This window comes from Archocentrus centrarchus, chromosome 12, assembly GCF_007364275.1.
Source record: "Archocentrus centrarchus isolate MPI-CPG fArcCen1 chromosome 12, fArcCen1, whole genome shotgun sequence".
Lineage (NCBI taxonomy): Eukaryota > Metazoa > Chordata > Actinopteri > Cichliformes > Cichlidae > Archocentrus > Archocentrus centrarchus.
Genome location: NC_044357.1, coordinates 21,564,510 through 21,583,047, shown reverse-complemented (window position 1 = coordinate 21,583,047; position 18,538 = coordinate 21,564,510). Strand labels below are relative to the sequence as shown.

The following is an 18,538-nucleotide window of genomic DNA, read 5'->3' as shown; positions in this document are numbered from 1 at the left end:
TGTGTTTCAGTTTTCCAGCATTTAGAAACTGCCCTAAATCAAAGAGACTCATTGGCAGAGCTCCTCGGCCTAACTGCCTCACATGATGGTTGTATGTTCGGTAATGGTTAATGTTTGTGTGAGTAAGCGGGAAAAGACACAGTTGGTTTGATGCCTGGATAAGCTCAAATTAATACTTGGTTAACCTTCCTCATGGCATGATTCATAAACAACGCTCACCGCAGTGCTTCCTGGTGTATAATTGAGTGGAAACTCCAAAAATAAGCTGCAGTTTCCAGCTTTCATAAACCCACCCGGTGGGCTGGATTGAACCTATTTGTTTCTGTTTGAGGACGCTGGCTTGGATCATTTGTAAATTTGTGGCTTTTTGTTGTAAACTGAATATAAATTTTCTTTGGGGTTTTGGAGCGTTGAGCAGACAGAAGGAGCAGTTGGAAACATTATCCTGGGCTCTGGGAAAAGTTACTTGTCATTTTACAGAATTTTATCTTTTGTGCAATAAATCAGTCAAATATTAAAGCTAATTATCAACACTTTGACCTACTGCATACACAGTTTAAATAGTGCATTTATAAGTAGCATAAAAACATTCGATGATCTAAGACCTTGCTGCTCATGACAGCTAAAGCTGCTCTGGAAACCCATAATTGCAGGTTGCACTATAAACCAATAGTGAATTAAAATCTAGTAAATATAGTAAAACCCAGTTGTAACAGAAAACATTACAAACCCTAATTCATCATCTCAGAAGTAATGTTGTTCAGTGCCAGCAGAGGAGGTTTAGCCATTCACTGTGAAACTGTACATTTTCCACTTGTCTCCAGGCAGAGTTCATGCACAGCACAATCTTCTAGACTGTGTGTTGTTATATAGCTGAAGCTTTGTCTTTGTGATGAATTGCTAGGCTCAGTTGGTGGGAAGGCCAATTACATCACACTCCAAACTGATAATCTATAATGTAGCTTTCTCACAGCTGTGGAGTGCTGTACTTCCAGTTTGTTTGATTTCATTTTTTTATCTTTTACATGGTCAGGTTTGACGGTCGTCTTGAAGTAACATGTAAAATATCAAAAGTATTCTCCAACAGGCTGATGTACAAGCATTCAGTATCTGATTTATGTTGTCCGACAGGGTGATCGAGGTCCTTGGGGCCCTCCAGGACGACCCGGGACCCCAGGGAGAGATGGGGAAAATGGGGAAGATGGTCAGCCTGGGTCACCTGGTGTTCCTGGATTACAGGTAGGCACATTCTGTTGATGTTAATTGTTAATCAGCACATGCGATATTAATGTACAGTATAGCTTGACTGTGTCGCAGATGGTAAACTAGTGCGTTTTTGTCCGTCTTTGGCATCAGGGCCTGTGGGGGTACAGGGGAGAGCGAGGACCTAAAGGTGAAAAAGGTGATGAGGTGAGGAATAAAAGAACTTTTGTTGTTAGGAACACAACTGTGTGTTGTTTAAAAGTTTCATTTACAGTTTTTTTTTTGTTTTTTTAGAAATATTATCAAATGTAAAAAAAAATTATGTTTACCAGAATAAGCCCAACTTCTTAATTGTTAAAGTGCTTTTCTATCAGACTTTTACATCAAAACATCTGCTGTAAAGGTTCTCCATTGGTAATATATAAAAAAATATGGTAACTAGAATTATTGGTTATAGAGACTTTAAATCCACATTTGATGAGGTTCTTGAAGGACCTCATCTCAAAGGGAAACACATTTATTTTGAAAGGTATAATTTATGTGAAATGATTTGATGCTCATGCATACAGAAGAAATGACATGAACACTGTATATTTTTTAATGTCTGCAGGGTCTCACTGGCACCACGGGTCCAAGAGGTGAAATTGGTGAACCTGGTGAGAAGGTACTCTTTGAATGATTCATCTTTATAAATCCTGAATATATCAATTAGTAATGATTGTACACTGGTGCATTGTGGCTTCTTTTTAAGAAGTACACCAATCATTCAAAACATCAACCAATCAAAGCTGAAGTGAATATTTAGAATTCTCTTGTAACATTTGCATGTTTCAGAATATATTTTTAACTTAAATGAACAGTCGGTTTTTCTAATCAATGCGCCGGATGTGGGAAAACCCGAGCAGCTTTGGTGAGTCAGTATTGTGACACCACTGAGTCAGAGCATCACTAAAACAGCTGGGTTTATGGGGTGCTGCAGGTCAGCAGTGCTGTCCACAGTGGTCAAAGGAGGGACAAACAATAATCCAGTGCCAGGATGTTGGGGAATTAGCTGGGACCAGTCTGATCTGTGATGACTCAAACAGTGATTGAAAGGAGCTACTGCTTTTGCTCTTGTGCCAGATATCACATAGAGGTCTTATAGAGTCCATATTTTGTTTCTGTTAGAAACAAATATATTATACAGTGGTCATAATGTTTTGGCGCCCCTGTGTGTGTGGATTGTTTTTGTTTGTTTGTTTGTTTGTTTGTTTTTAAAACAAAGACATTGTCTGATGATGATCTTAAGAGATCTGTTTTCACAAATATGCTAAAATGATTGTTTTTTATGTTCTCTCCTTGTGTAGGGTGCAACTGGATTACCTGGTCCACAAGGCCCTGTTGGACCCCGAGTGAGTGCCTCTTACCTTCTGCTTTATACGTGCAACAAACTAGAAATTTCAGTGGTTATTTTACATGGTAGTTATGACTTCTGTAAAGAAAATAGGTGACTTATGAGCCAGGAGGAGTTTTCCTTTATCTCCTTTCCAAAGGAACTCATACATGTACTTTGTAGAGTAAGCTGGACAAGGTGCCAGCACATATGTTTCTTGTTACATCCAACTGGTGAAAAATAAAAGAAGCAAAACAAAGCCTTTGTTAAAGAAGGACATGCACTCTTTAATCCATTTTAATCTCTAATCCAGAACCTCTTTGAACATTCAGTTCCAAACTGTGAGGCACTGACTCCTGTTTTACTCGCTGGTCTATCCTCAGTTTTACTTTGACTCTGCTTGGCAAGAAATTGGAGTCTCTGGCTCGGCATTAGTATCGTTAATCCTCTCACTGTATACAGTCTTCCCCATGTACTTTAATGATGCACTGCTATTGAACTGACATCTTTAATCTTTTGTGCAGGGGCCTCAGGGAATCCGAGGTGGCACTGGGCCAGAGGGACCCCCTGGGCCTGATGTGAGTGATTCGCTGTCTGACTCTTAAAAGAAAAATAGTCCTGCACCTTACACCATCATGAATGATGAGTTCAATATCTGTTGGCTGTTTAGTCTTGTGTTTGGTTATCTTGTTTTTGAGAGCAACTATTTCTGTTCCTTTATAAAGGATCAGCCAAACTACAAATGTACAGCAGTTATTGCCTGCTGTACTAAAACCAAATACACAATAAACAGTTTTCTTAAAATTTAAGTTATTATAACAAGTTTTATTATACTTAAAACCAAATTGATGTTTTTCTGCATTCTTAAAGAGTTTTATTCTTTGTTATTCTTGCTGTCTTGCACTTGTTACCAGGGGGAGGTTGGACTGGATGGCTTTCCAGGTCTGCCAGGACAGCCAGTAAGCAGACGGACATTTGATGATTAAATATTAGTCTGTTTGTGCAAATTCCAGAGGTATATATGATTCTGTGTGTGTGTGTGTGTGTGTGTGTGTGTGTGTGTGTGCGCGCGTGTTTGTGCTTGTGTGTCACAGGGTTCACCAGGTGCTACAGGACGAGTTGGCGCTCAAGGAGTTAATGGCTCAAGGGTAAAAATCACACCTCAAATCTTTATTATGACTCAGTTTACCAGCAAACTGATGTTTTCCTCATAAACTGAAACTAATAACTAATTTGACAAAATATATATTTATCTTAAGAACTTTAGAAATAAATATATACAATAATCATTTTTTAAAAATCACTTAACTGAATTTTTTCAGAAAATTGTCAAAATTGCAAAGTAAGCAATTTTCTGATAATCAATAAATGTTTGATTTAAAACACCTATATGTTTTTGTTTTGATTCTAGCAACAATTTAGAAGATATTTGTAAAATTAAAGGTACAGTTCACCTCCAAATTTCCATTCTGCTGTAATATTTATTCCTCGAGACTGTTTGTTGTGAGTTTCCAGTTTAACTCTTACAATCACACGGGGGGGAAACAGTATTTCGAGACCGCTGAACAACCAAACAGCAAAAAAGATGGAGTCAGAGTTAAGCTGGCAGTTACTTGGTACTCCCCTCATGTGATGGTGCACGCTTCTTTTTGTTGCTGGATAGAAAGAAAAGTATTTGTTTTGGTTATTTTGCAGGGGCCCGGGTGGGTGGATGAGTTGGAGGAGTTGGCATGGCATTTTGAGCACCACATGGCAACTACCATATAAATTATCTTCAGCAGAAGGCAGACATCTCTAGCGTTATCTCCAAAACTGGGCACCTCACACTAAAACAGTTTGGCTGGAGATACATAAAGCTCAATATCCAAACATATAAAAATTCGGGGGTGAAATATTCCTCTATAATAAAGCAAATGTAAATGTACTTATCTGCTGCTTTATGTGTGGAAAAGTGATTTGAGTCCAGACTTAGTTAACAGGTTACATCCAGCCTGTGTGTGAAGTGTTTATTGTTTCTTTCAGGGGGACGTAGGACCTGCTGGCAGTGTTGGCCCAAAAGGCCCACAGGTATGAGCTTTGCTTGGTTATGCGTATACTGCAGATAATTAGCTTTTTGGAACTGTTTAGTTACTGTTTTTGACATAAAATGTGTCACCTCCCTTTGCTTTTGAGTAGGGGGCTCCAGGTTTTGAGGGACAGATGGGACCTCCAGGACTCAGAGGACCCCAAGTAAGTACAGTTCAAGGCAAGACTGTCGATGGGAGATTTAAGTTCAGTTGAGTTGCTGCTCTTTTCACTTTGCTGTCAGTGGAGTGACGTGCGAGAGGTTAACGACAGTCTGTCCCTTTTAACAGGGGCATCCAGGATCGACGGGTGCTCCTGGGCCCAAAGGAGATCCTGTAAGTTTGTTTAATCTGTCTTAGATTTCCCCTGATTTGATAATTGATAAGCAGCAGTGTTTTAAAGGGATATTTCTTCAGTTTTGTTGATTGTCTTTGGTTATGTGTGGAGATGCCCAATTTGTACACATCACAATTGAATACATTTGTTTTCTTTGATCGTAACTCTTTTACAAGGTGTGATCAAAACATTTTGAGACCAGGTCCATAAAAATTAAAATCCTTATCTGATTTAAAAATTTGTCCTATCTTGTGTTCAAGGTCATCTTCTCATGTATTTCTGGACTTTTACTTATCACAGCTCCTATTTTTAGATCTTTCTGTAGGTCCCATTACGTGCTCTGAGCTGGTGAGAGATGGCATGCTGGTGTGCACCACAGTTGAGACAGTTTCCTTTGCTTGTTCGCCCCATCAGACGCCTCAGGGTGTCGCAGTAGATAAAACTCTATGTTGACAGTCTGACCCCAGATGAATTTATGGTGCAGAACCAAATAGATGTTGAAAAATCTGATGGACATGTTCCGGGTCTCGTTTCTCGCTGCCTGGACTCGGTTGTAGCTGGAGATCCAGCTCTTGTCACCTGTGATGATCCTTCACATGAAATTTGGGTCAGTGTGAAACAGAAGTTGACGTTTGCTCTGTTCGAGTTTGAGGCTTGTGTTGAAATCACAGAGCACAGAATTCAAGTTGTCAGAAACGAAAATCCAAGGAAATGATCCACATGTTTTATTTGGCAACGATTTTACTCCAGATGCCCTTCCTGATGCAACCCTCCCATTTATCTGAGCTTGGGCCCTTCACTAGGAGTACATTGGCTTGTGCCCCCCCCTGCCTGGGTTAGGAAAGAACATCCAGGGAATAATCTAAAAAAAATTGTCATGCTGAAAGCTGACTGGACATGCCCTAAAACATGACCTTGAATGTGAGATAATCAAAATTTTAATCTGGAAGGGTTTTTCCCCCTCTGCCTGAAAGACTTGGGGTGGGCATCACATGGCGTTGGCCCCCAACTTTGTGAACACCATAACTCAAGAATGAGGTGATGTAAGATTTTCAAACTGACATCATAGGTGCATCTACTAAAAATCTGGATGGATGAGTTTGAATATCAGTGACATTGATCTCAAGGTCAAGGTCAGAGGTCACGTGTTCTGAAAATCTTGTGAACACGATAACTCGAGAAAGAAGGATTTATCAATTTAAAAAAAAAAATCATAGTTCTCACCATAATAACCCCAATCACAGAAAGTGACAGTATTCTCAGGGTTGTATTTATTATGATTTTACCATTTCTTAATCCTGGTTCTTCCTTAGCCATTTGCTTTTGAATTGATGTGGTGAACAAAGTCACTATAGCTCATATGAACCCCATTAAGATCTACTGAGACCTGCTAATTATTTGCTGTAGAACTTTTACTTCCAGGAGATTTGCACTGCCTAAAGATTCTACTGCCAGAAGGCTGAGGGGTAGCACCGGCAGCCGCCAGTATTTTTATTTTTTGCTTTTCAGTCTCTTTTAATCACACCTTGTATGCTCTTACTCTCTCCTTGAGGAAGATCACGAAGATCCTTCGTGGTAGCTAAGACTGAAAGATTTCCAGGTGATGAGAGGAGAGAGGTCTCTAGGAAACACAAGTTAGCAGCAGACATCTGGTGCTTTTCATGGTGCTTTCAAGTTTTCATTGTGAGAAATGAAACTTGGCACACACCCTCTACTTTGGTTTTCATCTGTTTTTATGTCTGCTGGAAGTCCCCAACTTAGCTTTTTAGCCAATATCATAATAAAACAACATGCTTGATAGTGTTTAATTATATATAAGTTTAATGTGCATGATGATAAGTTTACAATAGTGTATAAACATTTACACGAAAAGCCAGTTTAAATATGACCATATAATCACAGGAAAAAAAAATTTAATTTTAATATTTTCTGTTTCCTTTTTATGTCAGGGGCCTGTGGGGCCTATGGGTGCCAGGGGGGATCCTGGCTCAGAGGGGGCCATGGTGAGTAAACACTTGTTCAGGGCATTACATCATTACATTACAGTCATAAACCTGCAGCTATGAATACTGTGTGAGCAGACAGAATGACACAGAGCTAAAGAGATCGGTCTCAGTTGTCTGCAGGGCTTTGGGGTTTTTTGTAACTGGTCCTGTAACATTTGTCATCACAGCAGCTCTACTTCACAGTTTAAACTTGCAGCTTGTAAAATGTGTTTTTCACAGTTTCTCTAAAGCGCTGTGCTGCCAGGAAGAAAAAAAATGCTGCAGCCTCACAGTGCCACCTGCTGGCTGCAATGTCTCATTACATTCTCCTGGGATTTACTTGTTTCACAGATTAAGCCTTTATTCCTTTTCCGATCCCTTTTTTCCCCCCAAACATCTGATTATATGTCTGTTCTTAGCAGTAATCTGATTTTGAATCATTATATTACTTCATGATTGTAGTCCAAACCACTGATGTGATTTCTTTGGTATTTTTTTGTCTTTTGTAATTTCCTTATTTTCATTGCTACATAAAAACAACAAAAGTTTTTGTTTTTTTACAGGGTGCACCAGGGAGAAAGGGTGATGTGGGTTTTCCTGGAGGAACGGTAGGTGCTCATAAACATATTTAAAGCACAACATGCTCAGGTGAGCTTTCATTTAAACATTTTTTTTCTCCTTCACAGGGTAACAGAGGACCAGATGGGGAAAAGGGGGATCCAGGAGCTAAAGGCGACAGAGTAGGAACCGGCAACTCTGTGTTTATTAACACTGACAGACCGATAAATGTCTGAAAGGGGTTTTGTTTACTAATGCATCATTTCTAATGTCTTTAAACTGAACAGAAGATACAGTGTAAATCAAAAAGTTCCACAGCTACACCTATAAAAAGCAAAAATCTTACCTGATTTTAATTTATCCTCTGTGTCCTTTTGATTCCCTTCATAAAGTTACCATACGGACCATTTACATAATTTCTCTAGAGTCTTCTGGTATATTTTGTCTTGTCAGCTTATAGAGTTCAGCTGTCACTCAGACAGCTGCGTTATGCTCGTCTGTGCCCAGTGCCACCCTCTATTACACTGATCCCATCTAATGGCTCTGTGACTGTCACGTTACCACTTCTCATATTAGTCGTGATTAAAAATGTGTTGCTGGCAGCTGTTTATGAGTATAAGAAGTTTTGGCATATTAATCATTCTAGCTATAAAACCTCACTTATGCGTGCTTCCTAAGGACAGATGACGCTCACTCAAAGAACTGATTAAGAACAAACTTTTATTTTTTGCTTTTATCATTTTGATTCTAATTTATGTAATTGCAGAAACTTGCAGGAAGAGAACCCGTCTCATTCAGCCAGTGTGCTGGCTCCTTTAACATTTCATGTACTCTATGATTCAGAAAATCAAACAATTTTCTTTCAGGGTATTCAGGGGGCAGCAGGCATTATGGGTCCTCAGGGAGAGAGGGGCCCCATCGGAATCCCAGGTTTCCCAGGAGCCAAAGGCCAGCCTGGCCCTAAAGGCTCTGAGGTAGAGTGTGCAGTCCTGTGGTTAAACGTGACGTGACGGTGATCTCCGTGTGCTGTAGAAGCTGTGTGCAAAATTGATCTCTGGCAGAAAAATAAATCTTGAGTTTCAAAAATGGATCTTTGTTTCAGAATTATTCTCAAGAAAGTTACAGTTCAAAAGCACTCGTTAAAAAAAATAAACTAAGTGGTGCAGTGTTTGCAGATTAATATTGTATTTCATGCTCTTTTAGCCAGACGGGTGCCTGTTGAGAACAAACTATAAGCTTGAATGACTTTTTATTTTTTTCCATTCAGGGCATTGATGGTGAAACTGGCCCTCCGGGAAAACAAGGCAGCTCTGGGTTAAAGGTTAGTGATGGTTTGTGTGTCTGAACACCACAAAATGTCAGATGACTTCACATGCTGTTCCAAACATCCCATTTAAATATGTAAAAGAGCTTCCGAATGCCCACATCCTTCAAACACAACGTCAGTCTGTAATAGGTTCACAGGTTCACCATGTACCAGCATAAGCAACTGTGTTCAAGCCAAAGCAGAAATAACCCTAATAATAAAACTACAGAGTAAGCCACAAGAATACTTTATACTATCTATTTTCACAGGTTTCATAGGCTGAATTACAAATGAGGACAAGTAAACTGCAGACACATTTTTCTTCACCAATGTTTTTGCATTATCAGTATTTTAATGACAAAATGATAATATAATGTTATCTATCCAGTATTTTGTGTCTTTAAAAATGCCTCATGTCTTTATTGCAATACTGTTAACATGTTAATGTTCATTTCTGTTTTTATAAGAATAAGATCTATGATTTTAATTTGTTTTGAACAAATCGGGACAACTTGAGATGATTTGGCTATTTAGTTACAGTCACTAATATCTGAATCTCCTTGAAGGGAAACAGAGGACCAGATGGACGCAGTGGCAAACCAGGTCTGAGGGGGAACAAGGTAAGAGATCTCTGAATACACTATTTTCCAGATAGATAATTTGGCTGAAATTAAACCATAAAAAAGTAAAGTTCATATGCATATCAGTATGAGTTCATTTGTATTAATCAGTTCTTTTCCTTTTCTCCAGGGTTTGAGTGGACAAAGAGGTCACCCTGGCCTACCAGGCCCACCGGTAAACTTACACCGTAGCTTTGGTTGTATGCAGGGGTTGGCAGGTGGAGGAAGGCGAAGATCTGGTTTAGCGGTGCAGAGTAGGGAAAAGAATTACTAAGAAGTAAGGAAATACAGCCCTTGTAACTTTAGCCTGCAGACTCACTGTGGTCCAAACTGTACAGATTGTGTTGAGCTGTTTGAAACATTTGAAATTACCTACCAATCATAAACGTTACTCCATTTATGCTCGCTCTTCAGCTAGATGCTGAAGTTCTGTGACCACAACTTTATTGAGGTCTGCAGCATGAACGCATCAGCGTGATGAGAAGGAAAAAAAGATCTGTCAGAGGTGTGAGCAGGTTCTGTGATGGCATAAGTTTCTTAGAACTCAGCAAGTATCTCCATACTGTCAGCTGGAAGCAGCTCCAGGCTGCAGCACACAACAAATTAGCTCTCTTGACTGTATTATGTATTAACGTGCTTGTCAGATTTGATTACTCGCTAACTGAAGGTGCCAGAAAGCAACTCCAGATCCTTCCGGTCTGCTTTAACCCCTAGTTCTTTATTTAAAATGCAAAAAAAGTATTGAATGCCATCAGTAGCTACATTAAGATCCAGCTGAAATGTTTAGAAACTGTATCTGTATATAAATCTTCTTACAGTTCTCATACAAGAATTGATTTACATAGTTTTATTGAAAATTCAAAAGGTTTTAGCAATGACGATTGAAGGATTTGATTTGCCAAAGTTTACCTCCATACCTATACATTAAACATGTAAGTATGTAGTAAGTAAGCTACATATTGCTGTGCAGAAAAATATACAAACCTGCCTTTGTACTATTCAGTAATATTCAGCTGAGTTGCTCTACAGAAAGTATTACACAGGATGAATAGTTTGTGTTTGTGAGTCTGTACGTGTTTCTCCTCGTCTCCTTTCAGGGTTTGCTGGGGCCACCTGGACCAGAGGGAGCAGAAGGAAAGCCTGGTACACAGGTTCCCATTCTCTATCATATTTCAATCCCATCACCTGAAAATGCTGTGTGTTTGTGTGTGTGTGTGTGTGTCTGTGTTTCATTTGACTCCTGCCTCATTCTGTACTGCACCAGCATGTACTGTATTATTCATTGAATTACTTAAATATTTGAACTAATTTCACAAACATTTTATCACTTGGGTTTAGTCCCAGTTTTGTATTTTAGAGGGAAGAGACACTACATGCACATCATGCACTTTAAAAGTGTATGACTGCTGAATACAGATTTTAAGGAGTGATGATGGAATTGCCCTCAAACTGTCAAAAGTGACTCGTAAGCTGGAGGAAAAGTGTTGGATAATTGTTGGTTTAAACAGCAGGAGGCAGTCTTTGTACAGCACAGTAGTACTGAAGTGAACTGTTGTCTTGTTTGCTAATTTCTGTAATTAATCCAATGTAAAGCATGTATTTGAATTTGTACTTGATTGCAATGGGGTACACAGCAACACTTTGGCGTCATTATAATCAGTATTTTAGTTTCTGTATTTAGTCTAACTGCTTATTTTATCTGAAAATGTGTAGGAGCGCATAATTAAAGATGTAAATAATTAAGAGACTGTACACTTTGTACTTTTATTGACCTTTGCTGAAAAAAAAAAGCATTGTTGGCATTTTCTCTGTCTCTGTTTCAGGGTCCCTCGGGTGCAGCTGGTGTTGCTGGTAGTAAAGGGCTGATGGTAAGACTGTTAGCTGCAGAATGACCTCAGCAGTATATGACATCATTTCTTAAACCCTGTGTTTTTTTTGGCTTTTTGCCACAACCCGGAGGGTTCAACAGAGTAAAAACACATTATTACCATCTTTACGAGGCAGCTCAGGATAAAATTACAGATGGTTCTATAAATTAATGAGAAGGAAACAAACACTTTAAAAAATGAAGTTTTAACAAGACAGAACAGAGCTAGCTACCAGCCTGTTAAACATATCAGGTGTGTTGACTTAGAGCTTTAGGTGCTGGGCTCCATGTGTGAATGTATTACAAGCATAATTACACATAATTAATGTAATAAAGACTCACTTCTTTGCAAATATTTCTGGACACATTGAACCAATGTGTGGTTGTTGGACATATTCCAAAAACATGGGCATTAGTCTGCAGCCAACGGTCACTCGTTTAAATCACCATATAAAGTGAATGACATTTGGTGACATATGGTAAGTGACTACGGGCAAAATAACTGCTGGAGACGCAAAGCGGGTGGGAACCGAGATGAACTTTATTCAACTTCCAGGCATGTGACTACCAGTGAGAGCACAAGATACCGTCGACTGACATATGGCCTGGTAATAAGTACATTAGTGGGTTACCTACGCAGCTGGACTCACCAGCAGTCAGGTTCAAAGTGATGTGCAATGACCATCTCTGTTAGTGTGAGTGCAACTTTAGACTTGCTGTCATTCAGCCACAAGACCAGTGTTGATGCTGGCCGGTAAGGGGTGAAAATAACCGTGTAACAATCAGTTTGTATCCTTTTTAATTTCAAAGATATAGGAAGTATAAACTGTATGTAAAAGATGGAGGCGTCAACGCTGAAAAGTCAACGTGGAAGTGTTTTGAACCTGCATTCTTTCTAATGGCCAGCAGGGGGCAAGTGGCTGGAAAAAGGAGCCAGATGGTATAGAAGTCTATTGCTGCGTTTAACAATATTTTTAAACAAAATGATCAATTTTTGTGTCAGTAATGCACACAATGCGTTATTGTAAAATTTTTGTGTGCTCTCATACAGTTATGGTTACAGTTTTTCTTGCACTTCTATTTTTGTTAATTTGTTAAAAAAACACACACGCACACCATAAAACAAAGTTATAGATTCATTTAGCAGATAGTATCATCACTAGGGCTGCATAAAACGATTATTTTAGTAATCGAGTATTCTATCGATTATTCCAGCGATTAATCGAGTAATCGGATAAGAAATACTTTTTTTATTAACAGTTTATCTGCATATTTTAACTTCCGTAATGCAGTTTCTCGCCATGTGAACAAACAGCGGTGAATGGAGCAGCTACAAAGTTCTCTTTTCTTCACATTAACACTTGCTGATCAGGTGCTTGATGAAGGACCTTCAGCTGTTTCACGGATTTAATGGTGGTTACTAAAAGAAAAAGCTGCTGTTTTGGACGCTGGAAAAACGTTTCCTTTTTCACTACTTGAGCTCACCGTCACAGCTTCGCCTCTTTGCGCTTGCGCAGTTAAAACCGCTGCCTGCTATGAGTGTTTTGAAAAACTAGTGGCTGCGGGAGCCATGGCGCATGTGTGAGTAATGGTGTAATGCTTTGTATTCACAAGCATTCTCGAAAATACGTTTCTACTGCAGGTCTATATTTAGTCACTAATAAGGGATTAAAGTATAAAAAATATTTTGAAGGAGCCCCTCGGTCCTGGGGGGCGGGCCTTCCGGTACTGAACCATCGCTAGTGCTAATGGCCCGCGCTCGCTAGCAAACCAGTTCTGGTAGCTACAGCTGAAGTAAAGACAAAAGTAGCAGCTGAAATTCTCAGCGAGCACAACACACACAGACACACAGAGAGCAGTGGAAGCGTGGAAATGCATGTCAGCGACAGTTGCCACCCGTCCCGTAAAGTACGGAACACGGCATGTTACGGAGCCGTATTCCACGGAGTCCCGTAACATACGGGGTTCTGTATTTTACGAGACAGGTGGCAACTCTAGTGATGATCCACTCTGTGTTAAATTAAATCCATCGCAGCGACGGAGAGCTTTTTAGAATGTGTGCTTGTGTGTACGTGAGTGATTCACACTCCAGTCCAGTAGGTGGCGGTAATGCAGTTCTATGTTGGTTTGCCAGCCCCCAATAAACCCACAAAAAAACGTCAGCACTAATGCTGTTAATGCTAGTGAGGAGCGCCGCTTACACCGAGACAGCTGAGCGCTGCAGAATTTAAACGAAGCATCGACACAGTAAATTTGTGTCGATAAATTTTTAGAATCGATTTAATCGAGTTAATCGATGAATCGTTGCAGCCCTAATCATCACTAATATTTTTTTTCTCCAAATTATTATGGATAGTGCCATGATAACCATGAGGTGAAAATCTAATATCGTGAAAGCCTCAGTCTCAGTAGCTGGTTTCAAGGTTTCTTTGAGGTAGAACAGCATGAAAGACAATATAGCAAGGTATTGCAATGAACTTGCAATCTTGTTCCTGTTTGGAATTAAATACAATCTGGTTGAGATAATATGGTGATTTAATGTGATAAATTGACTAAAAGAAATGCTACTCTGTTGCCCTCTACATACATGGAGATTTGAAATTCCTCCACAAATTGTGAGGTAATGGCTGTAGGATGGCAATTTAACTGCAAATGACATATCCACACATGCACGCTGCAATCTTGCTTTTATAGAGGACGATAAAGAGAGTAGAACCAGTTGGCAACCAGTTAAGTCAAGTCCCCTATAGAAAAGTGATGCGTCACAGAGGACTTGCACTCATTAGAAACTTTGCTTATCGACTTCAGTTGATTGCAATGTTTTGGCAGTCTGTCTGCGTTTATATATTACAGGATGGTTATTTGCAAAACTTTGCCAATGTGGTTGAGAGCAATCAAAGTTAGAAGTAAACTACTTTAGGATAAGATTTTCCCAGAAAAACACGAAAAACTGCCCTTGACCAAACAAGTTTTGTGCTGAAACTCTGGATGTCCTGAGAAAACAAGTTTTGTAATAGCAATTTCACAGTCTTCACTTTACTAATTGCTCAATTTGTGAGTTAAAGAGTATTAAATAAAACTCCAAATAACAGTGCTTTATCCATAATAAATGTGGGGAATCACCTCATGAATCCTATTTAATGCAGCAGCCAAGAAACAATTAAATGCCATATTAAACAATTGTTAGTAAAATGCTGAATCAGCTCATTTAGACTAATATAACAGCTCAGTGCACATATGCTGGTTGGAAATTTACTTTTATATGTCATATTTGCATTTTTTTCATGTTCTTCATTGCTTCCTCTGCTTCCTATTCAGGGCTTTCAAGGAGTTGTTGGAGTGAGAGGAGCAGATGGTCCTCTGGGTTCTCCGGTATGCTTTTGTTTTTATTTCAATTTGAAAGACAGAGCACTGCACCTGTGTAGCTTTTAGAGGCTCAATAACCTTGCAGGACTCTTTCATTGGAGATCCTTGGAAGGATGTAGTTCAAAAACTGTCTGAAGGCTGTCACTGTTGAAGATCATAAGATGTAAATCTGATTGATAAGATAACCGTTTTGTATCGATTTTTGGTATTTATCGATTCTTTGCTGTCAGGGGCCACCGGGGAAGACAGGGCCTCCAGGCTCACCAGGACCCCCAGGAGACAGGGTGAGGGCTGCAAATAGCAGTAATGATCGGCATTTCATCTGTATACAGAGAAGTATATTACATTTGTGTCATAGCATTGTGTTACCTGATCATTATGTGTTTTGTTTTATGCATTTTGCATGTATTTCTTCAGGGTTTTACTGGGAAGCCAGGCTTGGAGGGACCTCAGGGCCCTGTAGGCATGTATGTAAGTGATTCTTCTGCTACAAGGAATCCACCTGCATTACATTTAAAAACAAAATTTATGCACATACAATACATGAGCTGCACAATGTGTCATTGCAAATTAAGACAGTGAATACATGTGAAAGCATCAGATTGAGGTTTGAGATCATTAAATATGTAAGTCTTTTCTGTTGAATTATATTTTTCTCTTTTTCATTTATGTAATCTCTTATTTTGCAGTGAAATGTTCAGTATTACTACAGGACAGGGCAACACACTCAAAATACATTTACCTGTACATGTTAAACAATTGACTGTAAAATAAAAAACTAAATGTTAGCATAGCAACTGAAGTTAACTAGCATGGCTCTCAAATGTAGAACACTCACAGATTTAACATATCTAGCCTATTATAACCACGCAAAAAAGAAAAAGTAAAATGGTTATTTGTGGTTTTATGGTGTTAGTTTATGTATCTGGGCGAGGCTAGTCGCTTTTTGTCTGTGTAGTTCTCGGCCATCCAGGTCATGGTAGTCTCAAGAGCATGAAAAAAAAAAAAGGCAACTGGACTTCTTTAATTGTTTGAAGATGTTTTACTTCTTAACCAAGAGGCTGCAGTTCTAAAACCAAAAGGTGGAGAGTCCCAGGTATTTAAACCTGTTTTTTTTTTGTTTTTTCAGTCTTTTCAGTTTGTTATGTAGATTTTCTTTGTTGAAATGTCTCCACCAAAGGGAGTAACTCTCCCACAGGAGGCACTGCTGCTGAATTGCTTGCAGTACTCTATATTTACCCTCCCTCCAGTATTTATCTTTATCACTATGGAACACACTGGCTGATTTCCTGGAAACTGTTAACAAGACAGCTCGTTGTGGGCTATGTCTGAACTCAGATAAGATAGGTAATCAACATCTCTTTTTGGGAGCTAAAAAGAGCTAACCTTAAAAAAAAAATATATTGCAACAGTATGAGAATTTTAAAAATCGGATAGTTTTTGAAGGTTGAAGGTCCTTTTTGTAATTATCCTTTGCAGAATTTAACTAAAACTCTCATAACCAGGGAACATAGTTTGAAGCAGTGGGTGTGTTGAAATCTTTCTAGATGTGTGCTGCTTTTCTTTTAACTCTTCATATTTCTTTTTAGACACCACATTTCCTCAGCAAGTTTTGCATTTTTCCAGGCCATGATTGTAAATGAGAATGTCTTCATAATGACTTACATGGTTAAATACAGGTCAAATTGATCCTGTTGATCCTGATTCTATGCACTGTCTAGTGGTACAAATTGGTACTGCAGGAAAGTATGGCCCAGCCCTAGTTCCACCTCAGCTGATATCTCTGCCACACAATACACAGATTTGGAAATAAACCCAAAGCTGTTTTTTTCTTCACATTCAGTTGATAGCTTTTATTAATTTTGGAAATTTTTTAAAAGTATTTTTCATTGAGAACCTTTAAAGCCCATAAATATTCTAGTATGACTCTGAAATAAAATAATGAACCTGTAAATAAATATGGTATGGGTTCCATAATGCAAAGCAAAGCTAACCAGACATGAAAATGTTACTGTCTTTATCACAAGCCTGCATAGGCTCACAACATGTATCTGGAGCATCTCTAAAATGTTGTGGCATTAACTGATTATTGTTATCCATTTCTCCCTCTATCATTAGGGTATCCCAGGAAATGTGGGGATGCGTGGGCCTCCAGGGTTCACAGGAGCAAGGGTAAGACCATCCTCCTCTCATCCATCTCACCTCATCTTCTTTGGTTTAGGAACAGGAGGAAAGATGCTGTTGTACATACATGTGTCAGTAAAGTGTGTTAAAAACTGAAGGGCTCAGTAATGAAAGGGGAGAGTGAAATTATTTTTTTTGACAGGTAAGTGCAGACTTTGGTAAGTGTTCTGTTTAAGCTGTTAAACTCTTTTGAGGGGAAGAAGGTTCACAACTTGAAGAAACAATCACAATAAAACAACTGTTCTTTTCTGCACCAGGGGGAGCCAGGTTTACGAGGGTTACCCGGTCCTGTTGGGAAGCCAGGCCCTCCAGTAAGTGTCTGTAGTGTATTTTTGCTGTTTTATTTTCTAACCTTTAACCCCTGGGAGCTATTTGGGGTATATGAGTGGTAGATTGAGTATTGTAAAGCAGATTAGATTAAGGCAGCAGCGATGGTGGGGTCAGGCCAAGGAAGGGCTGGTAAATAAAATAGACCAGTGAAGTGTGCAGCTGGTCTGCAGGGATTGCCAGTATACAGAGGCAAACAAGTCAGAGTGATTGATTTTACTGGGGGCTCTGGAGGAAAATCTAATGGTGAAATAAGTGGTGTGCCGGGCTCAGGTGATGGAGGACAAATAAATTGTTCCAATCACTATCCTCTCGTCTGGCCACAACAGTTCACGTTGAGTGCCAGTTTAACTCTTCAGATAGATACACCACTCATCTTCACTGTTTATAGTTATTTCTCTAATGGTTCAAAGTCATTACCACAACTTGGCTGATGTTTTTTTTTTTTATTCACAGTTTTGGATAAGTTGTGGGAAAGCAAACAAACAAACAAAAACCCTGTTCTGTTCTTGCCAGAGTTTGTTTACGCTATAAATCACTGTCAGGCTTTTTTTTTGTTAGATTTAAGAATAAGAAAGTCCCTTGTGCATGGAAAGAGTTAGTTTTAAGTAATGGAAGTGAGACTGTTTCTGAAGCTGCCAGCCCTCGTGCAATGTCATTGGAACCACTTTTTACTTACTCACATGGCTGCCCAACACTGCAGTGAGATCCATCAGTCTGTCATAGAGTTAAGTTAGTTTGAACACTAAGTAATGTGTTAAACTCAGCATTGTTCAGCATCACTGAATGCATATACTGTAAAGCTATACACATCATGGGATGTGCTTCAAAAGTTTCAGAATAATATCAGGTATACAAATGTTAGTGTTTTATTCTCAGTGGGAATAGAAAATAAGAATAAAGAAACCAAACAGGCCAAATCTGCAGGCGGAATTATGTTTTCAGAGGTTAAAGGAATATTTAAGAAGTCCATCCATTCACTTATCCTGTTCAGGGTCGCTTGGGTTGCTGGAGCCTATCCCAGCTAACAACATAGGGCAAGAGGCAGGGTACACCCTGTCACAGGACCAACACAGAGACAGACAACATCCACACGCACACCTATGGGCAATTTAGAGTAGCCAATTAACCTGACACCAGTAAGTGCATATCTTGGGAGGAAACCGGAGTACCTGGAGAAAACCCATGCAGACACGGGGAGAACATGCAAACTCCACACAGAGAGAAAGGGAGGGGTCTGGGCCAAGATGGAATCAAACCCAGGCCTTCCAGATGGTATTCTAACTGTGAGGCAACGGTGCTAACTACCGCGCCACCGTGCTATCTATTTAAAAAATTAAGAAATAAAAC

General features: G+C 39.3%; 1 protein-coding gene across 4 annotated transcripts in view; it reads left to right on the top strand.

Annotated features, from left to right (window-relative positions):
- The window catches only part of si:ch211-196i2.1 (collagen alpha-1(I) chain), a 103,379-nt gene that overhangs the window by 62,318 nt on the left and 22,523 nt on the right, over positions 1-18,538 (top strand). For 3 of the 4 annotated variants that reach the window (XR_004020726.1, XM_030743332.1, XM_030743334.1), the window contains 24 exons: positions 1,132-1,239; positions 1,357-1,410; positions 1,814-1,867; positions 2,550-2,594; positions 3,100-3,153; positions 3,490-3,534; positions 3,670-3,723; positions 4,598-4,642; positions 4,751-4,804; positions 4,930-4,974; positions 6,925-6,978; positions 7,524-7,568; positions 7,647-7,700; positions 8,385-8,492; positions 8,786-8,839; positions 9,391-9,444; positions 9,575-9,619; positions 10,542-10,595; positions 11,268-11,312; positions 14,630-14,683; positions 14,908-14,961; positions 15,095-15,148; positions 16,796-16,849; positions 17,119-17,172. Coding sequence is in view for 3 of the 4 variants with exons in the window: in XM_030743332.1 (XP_030599192.1) it covers positions 1,132-1,239; positions 1,357-1,410; positions 1,814-1,867; positions 2,550-2,594; positions 3,100-3,153; positions 3,490-3,534; positions 3,670-3,723; positions 4,598-4,642; positions 4,751-4,804; positions 4,930-4,974; positions 6,925-6,978; positions 7,524-7,568; positions 7,647-7,700; positions 8,385-8,492; positions 8,786-8,839; positions 9,391-9,444; positions 9,575-9,619; positions 10,542-10,595; positions 11,268-11,312; positions 14,630-14,683; positions 14,908-14,961; positions 15,095-15,148; positions 16,796-16,849; positions 17,119-17,172 (1,341 nt within the window). In the remaining variant the exon portion in view is untranslated. The remainder of the gene's footprint in view (positions 1-1,131; positions 1,240-1,356; positions 1,411-1,813; positions 1,868-2,549; positions 2,595-3,099; positions 3,154-3,489; positions 3,535-3,669; positions 3,724-4,597; positions 4,643-4,750; positions 4,805-4,929; positions 4,975-6,924; positions 6,979-7,523; positions 7,569-7,646; positions 7,701-8,384; positions 8,493-8,785; positions 8,840-9,390; positions 9,445-9,574; positions 9,620-10,541; positions 10,596-11,267; positions 11,313-14,629; positions 14,684-14,907; positions 14,962-15,094; positions 15,149-16,795; positions 16,850-17,118; positions 17,173-18,538) is intronic. The other variant, XM_030743333.1, reaches the window with a different exon arrangement.